Consider the following 10,701-nt stretch of genomic DNA (forward strand, 5'->3'; position numbering starts at 1 on the left):
GGAGAACCTACCCTTACCTGACCTACTAGAACCCGAGGCACCGATAGAGCCCTCCCAGGGAGTTCAGCTGGGGGAGCGGCTAAGCGCCCATGAGCGTGCCCAGGTACAAGCGCTGATCGAAGCCAAAGGGGCTACCTTCTCCAATTTACCTGGTTACACTCCGCTAGCCACTCACCGAGTAGACACCCTGGGACAGCTACCTATGAGACAGGCTCCATATAGGGTTCCGGAATCCGTCCGTACCCATATGAAAGCCGAGCTAGATGAGATGTTACAGCTAGGGGTTATCGAACCCTCCGATAGCCCCTGGGCATCGCCGGTAGTCCTAGTACCGAAAAAGGATGGCACCACTCGGTTCTGTGTCGACTACCGGAGGCTAAATGACAAAACGGTGTCTGATGCCTACCCGATGCCCCGGATAGACGAGCTGTTAGATAAGATGGCACGGGGCCAGTATCTCACTACCATTGATTTGTGTAAGGGATACTGGCAAATTCCACTAGCCGATGACGCCGTCCCCAAGTCGGCGTTTGTCACTCCGTTTGGCCTGTACCATTTCAAGGTCATGCCCTTCGGAATGAAAAACGCCCCGGCTACCTTTCAGCGGATGGTAGATCGGCTACTGGACGGGTTCCAAGAGTATGCCTGTGCCTATCTAGATGACATAGCCATCTTTAGCCAGACCTGGGAGGACCACCTACACCACATAGGGGCGATCCTAGATCGTATTGGGGAGGCTGGGTTAACGTTAAAGCCTAGCAAGTGCCACATAGGTATGGCTGAGGTGCAGTATCTGGGACACCGAGTAGGGTGTGGGCAGCAGAGACCCGAGCCAGCCAAGATTGAGGCCGTAGCAAAGTGGCCTACCCCCAGGACTAAGACTCAGGTGCTGGCGTTTTTAGGGACGGCCGGCTACTACCGGAAGTTTGTTCCAGACTATAGCACCCTGGCCAAACCCCTGACGGACTTGACTAAAAAGAACCTTCCCCGACAGGTTGTCTGGGCCCCAGAGTGTGAGCAGGCATTCCAGCAACTCAAAACGGCTCTAACTAATGCTCCTGTGTTGACGGCTCCTGATCCAACTAAAAGATTTCTTGTCCACACAGACGCTTCAATGTTTGGATTGGGAGCAGTACTGAGCCAAGTGGGAGCCGATGGCGGAGAACACCCCGTAGCTTACCTAAGCCGCAAGTTACTACCGCGTGAAGTGAGCTACGCTGCCATCGAGAAAGAATGCCTGGCCGTGGTGTGGGCCCTCAAAAAGTTACAGCCATATTTGTACGGACAACCTTTTTCCTTACTCACAGATCACAACCCGTTAGTGTGGCTGAACCGTGTATCTGGGGACAATGCCCGGCTGCTGCGCTGGAGTTTGGCGCTGCAGCCCTTTGACTTTACCATTCACTATCGGCCCGGAAAACAAAACGGTAACGCTGACGGGTTATCCAGACAGACTGAACTCGAGAAGTGATCTGTGAGTACTCTCCCGGACATCCCCAAGCCGATCCGTTGGGATCAGACTGTGTATGCCGGCTTGGTTCTGGGGGAGCATTGTGGCAAATCTAGCCACTTCTGGACTATATGCAGTATAGGTTGTCCGTAGGCTGACTGTATGATGTGTTCCGTTAAATGTGTATGTATTGTGCTATGGCCGTTCGCACGCTGGCAGCCGTACGCTGCCAGCGTACCAGCATTCGTACGACGAAAACACGGCTATCCTGGCCATTCGCCGTACGAATACGGGCTCCCCAGGTCGACCACACACTCCCAAGTCGTGTGGTACCAAGTAACCGATTGCAACATTGTTGCAATCGGTAATTAAGGGCTCTCCTAGGTGGCCATCGATCCACTACCGACCATGCGGCGGTCGGCCATCTTGGATCCTTTGTCTCTGCAGCGGTGTTCGGTCGTCGAGAGCCTGGACTTGAAAACGGCTACTCGATGATCCGAGCCCCGCTAGAGTTCCAGAGCGTTCGGGAGTCCCGCGTTCGGTACATTATATGTCCCGTATTTATTCGGTACTTTTAAACCAAAGTTCCTGTTTTACCCTCAACTTGAGTCCTGTGTCTTATTGGGGGAATCTGCTACAAGGGATTGCTATGCTAGGCATATTCCCTTGCTATAATCACTGAGCTCTTGTAAGAGCTTGTTCCTGCTTCGTTCTGAAGGGAGATAGCTGCAGCCTGCGGTGCTTATGGTGTCTGGTGGAGTGCTTGGAGTCCTCTGGAAGCGCTAGGAGCATCTTTCAACGGAGGTACCCAGTCGGGGTGCCAGGCGATCCGTTACATTTACCTTTAACCCCTTAAGGACACATGACATGTGTGACATGTCATGATTCCCTTTTATTCCAGAAGTTTGGTCCTTAAGGGGTTAAAGTTCTTCTAAAAACTTTTGTGTCTCTTACAAACAAATATCATTACAGTTTTGTTTGCATCCTTTTTGTTCTGCTATCTGGATCTCTGAAAATGAGGTGGCATGTATTGCGTGCTAGCCAATGTCATTCACCAACAAATCTCTATAAACTATAATTTTTTTTTTTTATCATTTCTATAGGTTTGCAAGACTTGCTGCCACAACCTTTATCAGCCAGGGGATCCCAGTGTATCTTTTTTCAAGTATAACACCTACTCCTTTTGTGGTAAGGACTGTTGTCACATGGATATGTTTCCAGAATTTAGTTTTTTTTTTTTTATTTTATGACAAAAGACCTTGGTAGAGTATGAATGCCAAACTTTATGGTTCTCTTTTGGTAAGGTAGGGGAAATGTTTAATGTCCATAATTCCTCTTAAATTTATACATTGCATGCAATGTTGAAACCAACAGAAAAGCCTTAATTATAGTGTTCAATGCATGCTGAAAAACTAGAAGCTCTTACAAAATGCAATGCGTGCATGATAGTAGTTTTATTCTGAGAATGCAAACTGGAAGTCATAAAATACCATAAAGATCTGAGATACTGTTAGAACTTGTGCTTTATGCTTGTATATGGTCCACTGGTTGAATCTTTGGTAGTTTGGGGCTCCGTGCCCAGAACCTTTTGTGTCTTATGGTTGTCCTTTACTATGTTGTGCTGTAAATTCATTACACACCAGGCAATTAATAAAAATTCATTATTGCATGTTCAAGAATGTTGCCGCTGAGTTTAATATCTGGAAAGGAATTTTGGGAAATTTAGTACAACTGGAAGTCCATGGTTGAATAAAACTGTTGCCATCTTCCTTACCAATGATTTTGTATCTTTATGTGCTCATCTTTATAAGGGGTGAAACATTTTCAAATTTTTTTTTTATTGCATTCTCAGCCTTACACCGTGTCTCACCTTAAACTATGTGCTGGAATCATGGTTACTGCATCTCATAACCCAAAGCAAGACAATGGATACAAGGTATTTATAATTGGACTACAAGAAAAATTAAAAGAAATATATGTATACTTTAGGCTGTAAATATGTATGTATTGCATGCTACTTTCCTGCTGTTTTTAAAGGAACATTATAGCCCGAGGGTTCCGGTCCAAAAAATCGGGATGCCGGCTGCCAGGGTCCATGCCGAGCGATTGCGGCCTTGCGGGGAGTACGGGCGGGTGAGGCGGCCGCTCACCCGTCCCGGATCTTCTCACCCAGTGGGACCACACAGAGCTCCGCTTCCCCCCCTTGGGACCGGGCGGGATATCCCGGTCCATACTCCACCGCTTACAGGGCGGGTGGCCCCCAGCGGACGACGCAACAGAGCCACGGAATATACTCAGACGCACGAAATGGCGGGCTCACACACCCGTCACAACCAAGCACAGAGACTAACAACTCAAAGCAGGCAGGAGCCCCAGGGGAGCCTAGAGGCTAAGCTTGAAGCCATCATGGAAGCCTTCTGGGCGAAATTGGCAGCAAAAGCTAAAGGTCCCCAACGAGACCCCCCAGCAACAGCCCAGTGGAGGGCAGCCCAAAATGGCCGCGGATCACATAGCAGCATCACACAGTGCCCAGCACCTGCCATGAGCGGCAAATATAGGCCTGATATATAGGCCTGATGTATAGGCCTGATACATAAGCCTGACTTAAGAGCATGTTTTATACGCCTGTTTTTTCAAGCTTGTTTTGTTTCGTTTTAAATATACAAAAAAGTGCATTGTCTATTCAAGCCACATTACAGTATATGTATGAACGCGTAAAATCTGGCAGACTGCTGTTGTGGCACTTGCCGGCATAAATGTAACTTGTCTCACAAATGCACAATAAAATAAAGAATTTAAATAAAGGAACATTATAGTGTTAGGAATACAAATGTGCCAGGTTTATAAAGGTGAGTTTTACTTTCCTTTTCTCACTCACAGCGCAGGTCACTGGCATTCTGCTCTGCCTCTTTGGCTGAGATCATTGTGACTGATCTTGGCAAGTCCACTGCTTTCCCTTGGGAATACATTGTGAGTCTACTGCGCATGCACAGCAAAAACCCTGCACTGCGCTAATCACATGGTCTTTCTGAGATCATCTGATATGAAATATTGAAGTTTTACTCCACTTTTTTGGCGAAAGCGCCTCTAGTAGCTGTCAGTGTGACAGCCACTAGAGGCAGGTTAACCCTGCAATGTAAACATTACTGTTCTGGCGGAGCGGCATTGTTTTCATCTGCACGGTTAAAATAGGGAGGACATGGCCCCAAGACCACTTCATTGGGATAAAGTGGTATGGGTGCCTATTTTAAGGTTAATAAAACAACTTCCTTTCCTTTCTATTTATCGTTTTTTCTTATTGACTTGTTTTCAGTCTGTAGTAAAGTTGAAACTGCTCTGTTAATACTGTGTGCAGTGCAGATTATCCTTGGGCTACCATGCTAATATTTAGAGTTTAATCTGATAAATAGTAGAGAACCAAAGGTGTCACTTGAATAGAAAGTGACCACAAGGTTACATTTCCAATCAACTCCAATAAGATCCTAAAGGAAAAAATAATAATAAATAACAAAATAACTTTATTAGAAACTCTAAAAAGTACTAGGGCAAATTAAAAGTGAAGCCTGATAGGAGGGGGAATGCTCAATAATAGATGGTCAATAATAAAGCATACCACACTAGTTCCAAACTGGTATGGATTGGCAGTACGAGAACTAACTGAAGAGGTAGCAATCTCCCCCTGTATGTGTTTAAGCCCTCATGGAAGTATATACAGCACTGGTTACGACAGAGCCTAGTGTGATCCAGAAGCAAAAACTAAAACTTAAAAGGAATAGTGAGAGATATGCTAAATGGTGAGAAAAAAGCATGCAGGAAAAAATATATAAAATGAAGGGTATATACACAGAGAGATAAGGAATAGGGATATAACCAATTAAATCCACCTCTCTAGGGTTACCAGAGGTCTGTGGTAAGGGTATCCCTAGTCTCTAAACCTTCAGTCTCATGTAAACACTTTCGTGGATGCTTTAATTCGGTTTAGGGGAGGAAAAAAAAAAAATCTCTTAAATTCTCAAATAGCTGTCTAAATACCAAGTGATATGCTGAGAGATGTGCTAAACAGTGAGAAATAAGCACAGTGAAGGGTATGTATACAAGGAGATAGGTGGTAGGGATATATACAAATTACTCCACCTCTCTATAAATGCTAGAGGTATCTGGTAAAGGTGTCCCTAGTCTCTAGACCCTAAATCTCCTATAAACACCTTCATGGGTGTTCAATAGAGATGTCGCGAATAGTTCCTGGCGAACATAGCTTGTTCGCCACGGCGGGCGAACATATGCGATGTTCGGTCCGCCCCCTATTCGTCATCATTGAGTAAACTTTGACCCTGTACCTCACAGTCAGCAGACACATTCCAGCCAATCAGCAGCAGACCCTCCCACCTCCTGGACAGCATCCATTTTAGATTAATTCGGAAGCTGCATTCTTAGTGAGAGGAGGGACAGTGTAGCTGCTGCTGATTTAATAGGGAAATCGATAGCTCGGCTAGTGTATTCAGTGTCCACTACAGTCCTGAAGGACTCATCTGATCTCTGCTGTAAGGACAGCACCCCAAAAAGCCCTTTATAGGGCTAGAACATCAGTCAGCTTTTTTTTTTTGTGTGTAATCTAATTGCAGTTGCCTGCCTGCCAGCGTGTGTGTCAGGCTCACAGCGTATACTGTGCCCACTTGCCCAGTGCCTTCATCTGGTGTCACAATAGCTTGCATTTAAAAATAAAACAAAAAACTTTTTTGACTGTAATATAATAGCAGTCAGTTTCCTTCACACGTGTGCGTTTCAGGGCCTGCCAGGACACAGTGTCACACCAGTGCAACTCATATCTGGTGTAACAGTAGTGTACATAAAAAAAAAATAGAAATTTGACTGTGAAATAATAGCAGTCAGTTTCCTTCACACGTGTGCGTTTCAGGGCCTGCCAGGGCACAGTGTCACAACAGTGCAACTCATATCTGTTGTAACAGTAGTGTGCATTTAAAAAAAATAAAAAATTTTTTGACTGTAATAGATTGAATAGCAGTTAGTTGTCTGCAAGCGTGTGTGTCAGGCCTACAGCGTCTACTCTGCCAACTTCTGCCAGTGCACAGTGCCACTCATACCTGTTGTCACAGTAGCTTGCACGCATAGTACCACTAATCGAAAAAAAAAATGACCGGCAGAGGCAGGCCACCCCGTTGGGGCCGTCGTGGTCGTGGTGCTGTGATTCCCTTTGGCCCTAGAATAATGCCCAGTGTTCAGAGGCCACGTACCCTGAACTCGAAAAGTTCTGAGGACATAGTTGACTGGCTAACACAGGACACCCAATCTTCTACAGCTTCCGCTCGGAACCTTGATGCACCATCCTCCTCCAGCTTAGCTTCGGGCTCCTCTCAAGATACCACTCACCCGCCTGCCGCCACCACCAACACTAGCACCACAGGCACTTCACTTTATCTGTCAGAGGAGTTATTTACACATCAGTTGGAAGAAATGAGTGATGCGCAACCATTATTGCCAGAGGATGTAGATAACAGGGATATGTCTCAGGCAGGCAGCATTACATACATGGACTTACGGTGTGATGATGATGATGTTGTACCCGCTGCTTCTTCCTTTGCTGAGTTGTCAGATACAAGTGAAACGGTTGATGATGACGATGCGTCCGTGGATGTCACGTGGATGCCTGCTAGAAGAGAAGAAGAACAGGGGGAAAGTTCAGATGGGGAGACAGAGAGGAGGAGGAGACGAGTTGGAAGCAGGGGGAGGTCACTCATTTCTTCCAACTGATGTGGTACAGTCAGACCGCATGCATCGGCACCTGGGGTCAGACAGACAGCACGCCAATCAACGCATGCTGTTGCCACCACCAGAATGCCGTCATTGCAGAGCTCAGCAGTGTGGCATTTATTTTGTGTGTCTGCCTCTGACAACAGCGATGCCATTTGCAACCTGTGCCAAAAGAAACTGAGTCGTGGGAAGTCCAACACCCACCTAGGTACAACTGCTTTGCGTAGGCACATGATCGCACATCACAAACGCCTATGGGATCAACACATGAGTACAAGCAGCACACAAAGTCAAAGCCGCCATCCTCCTCCTGGTCCGGCTTCTTCAGCCACGTCAACCACTGCTGTCCTCCTTGCCCTCTCTCAACCATCCTCCACTCCGTCTCTCGCCTTGAGCAGTTCCTGCTCATCTGCCCACAGTCAGGTGTCTGTCAAGGACATGTTTGAGCGTAAGAAGCCAATGTCACAAAGTCACCCCCTTGCCCGGCATCTGACAGCTGGCTTGTCTGAACTCTTAGCCCGCCAGCTTTTACCATACAAGCTGGTGGAGTCTGAGGCGTTCCAAAAATTTGTAGCTATTGGGACACCGCAGTGGAAGGTACCCAGCCGAAATTTCTTTGCACAAAAGGCAGTCCCCAACCTGTACTCGATTGTGCAAAAGGAAGTAATGGCATGTCTGGCACACAGTGTTGGGGCAAGGGTCCATCTGACCACTGATACCTGGTCGGCAAAGCATGGTCAGGGCAGGTATATCACCTACACTGCGCATTGGGTAAACCTGCTGACGGCTGCCAAGCATGGAATGCGTGGCTCTGCAGAGGAGTTGGTGACACCGCCACGACTTGCAGGCAGGCCTGCTGCCACCTCCTCTACTCCTCCTACTCCATCCTCTTCCATAACCTCCTCGGCTGAGTCCTCTTCTGCTGCTGCGTCTTGCACCACATCAACGGCACCCCCCCCAGCTCCCCAGGTACTATTCCACATCCCGGATACGGCAGTGTCACGCCGTCTTGGTGTTGACTTGCCTGAAAGCAGAGAGTCACACCGGACCAGCACTCCTGTCCGCCCTGAAGGCACAGGTGGATCAGTGGCTGACTCCGCACCAACTGGAGATCGGCAAAGTGGTTTGTGACAACGGAAGAAATTTGTTGGCGGCATTGAATTTGGGCTAGTTGACACATGTGCCGTGCATGGCACATGTGTGTAATCTGATCGTACAATGCTTTGTGCATAAGTACCCAGGCTTACAGGACGTCCTGAAGCAGGCCAGGAAGGTGTGTGGCCATTTCAGGCGTTCCTACACGGCCATGGCGCACTTTTCAGATATCCAGCGGCGAAACAACATGCCAGTGAGGCGCTTGATTTGCGACAGCCCGACACGTTGGAATTCAACACTCCTAATGTTTGACCGCCTGCTCCAACAAGAAAAAGCCATTAACGACCATTTTGTATGACCGGGGTGCTAGGACAGCCTCTGCGGAGCTGAGAATTTTTTTGCCACGTTACTGGACGCTCATGCGCAATGCCTGTAGGCTCATGCGTCCTTTTGAGGAAGTGACAAACCTAGTCAGTCGCACCAAAGGCACCATCAGCGACATCATACCATTTGTTTTCTTCCTGGAGCTATTGGGACACCGCAGTGGAAGGTACCCAGCCAAAATTTCTTTGCACAAAAGGCAATCCCCAACCTGTACTCGATTGTGCAAAAGGAAGTAATGGCATGTCTGGCACACAGTGTTGGGGCAAGGGTCCATCTGACCACTGATACCTGGTCTGCAAAGCATGGTCAGGGCAGGTATATCACCTACACTGCGCATTGGGTAAACCTGCTGACGGCTGCCAAGCATGGAATGCGTGGCTCTGCAGAGGAGTTGGTGACACCGCCACGACTTGCAGGCAGGCCTGCTGCCACCTCCTCTACTCCTCCTACTCCATCCTCTTCCATAACCTCCTCGAATTTTTTTGCCACGTTACTGGACGCTCATGCGTAATGCCTGTATTTTCATGCGTCCTTTTGAGGAGGTGACAAACCTAGTCAGTCGCAACGAAGGCACCATCAGCGACATCATACCATTTGTTTTCTTCCTGGAGCGTGCCCTGCGAAGGGTGCTGGATCAGGCCGAATATGAGCGTGAAGAGGAAGAGTTGTGGTCACCATCACCACCAGAAACAGCCTTATTAGCATCGCTTGCTGGACCTGCGGCAACCCTGGAAGAGGATTGTGAGGAAGAGGAGTCAGAGGAGGAATGGGGCTTTGAGGAGGAGTAGGGGGAATACCAACCACAACAGGCATCCCAGGGTGCTCGTTGTCACCTATCTGGTACCCCTGGTGGTGTACGTGGCTGGGGGGGAAGAACATATCTTCAGTGAGATCACTGAGGACGAGGAACGGGACATGAGTAGCTCGGCATCCCACCGTGCCTGTTGAGGGACCCTTGTATAAAAAGGCTGCAGGAGAACGACCTGTACTGGGTGTTAACGCTACTAGACCCCCGGTATAAGCAGAAAGTGCCTGAAATGTTACTGAATTACCGCAACTCGGAAAGGATGCAGCAGTTCCAAAATAAATTAAAAAGTATGCTTTACACAGCATATAAGGGTGATGTCACAGCACAACGGGAATCTAACAGGGGGAGAGGTGAAAGTAATCCTCCTCCTCCCGTGACCATGCCGGCAAGGACAGGACACTTTACAGACGTGTTGTTGATGGAGGACATGCAGAGCTTTTTAAGTCCTACGCATCGCCACAGCCCTTCGGGATCCACCCTCAGAGAACGACTCGACCGACAGGTAGCAGACTACCTCGCCTTAACTGCAGATATCGACACTCTGAGGAACGATGAACCCCTTGACTACTGGGTGTGCAGGCTTGACCTGTGGCCTGAGCTATCCCAATTTGCGATAGAACTTCTGGCCTGCCCCGCTTCAAGTGTCCTGTCAGAAAGGACCCTTCACTTTATATATTTTTTCCTGTGCTTATTTCTCACTGTTTATCATAGCTCTCACTATTCCTTTGTGTTTTGGCTTTTGCCTCTGGATGATTCCAGTGTTGTATAGATTTCCATGAGGGCTTATAAACACAAAGGTGGAGATTGCTACTTTTTCTGTTAGGTCTCATATCGTTACATTTGTATCCTGTGGAGTTAATGTGGAATGCTTGATTACCAATCATTAGCTATTGAGCATATTACTTGGTATTTAGACAGCTATTTGAGAATTTAAGAGATTTTTTTTTTTTTTCCTCCCCTAAACCGAATTAAAGCATCCACGAAAGTGTTTACATGAGACTGAAGGTCTAGAGACTAGGGATACCCTTACCACAGACCTCTGGTAACCCTAGAGAGGTGGATTTAATTGGTTATATCCCTATTCCTTATCTCTCTGTGTATATACCCTTCGTTTTATATATTTGTTCCTGTGTGCTTTTTTCTCACCATTTAGCATATCTCTCACTATTAGTCACCATCTTCTTCCTGGGGACCT

At 47.6% G+C, this 10,701-nt stretch overlaps 1 protein-coding gene across 1 annotated transcript in view; it reads left to right on the top strand.

Moving 5' to 3' along the window:
- Positions 1-10,701, top strand: part of PGM2 (phosphoglucomutase 2) — a 49,250-nt gene that overhangs the window by 13,778 nt on the left and 24,771 nt on the right. Inside the window, exons 4-5 of the mRNA XM_063457863.1 lie at positions 2,554-2,638; positions 3,303-3,386. Coding sequence (XP_063313933.1) covers positions 2,554-2,638; positions 3,303-3,386 — 169 coding nt within the window. The remainder of the gene's footprint in view (positions 1-2,553; positions 2,639-3,302; positions 3,387-10,701) is intronic.

This window comes from Pelobates fuscus, chromosome 6 (assembly GCF_036172605.1).
Source record: "Pelobates fuscus isolate aPelFus1 chromosome 6, aPelFus1.pri, whole genome shotgun sequence".
Classification (NCBI taxonomy): Eukaryota; Metazoa; Chordata; class Amphibia; order Anura; family Pelobatidae; genus Pelobates; species Pelobates fuscus.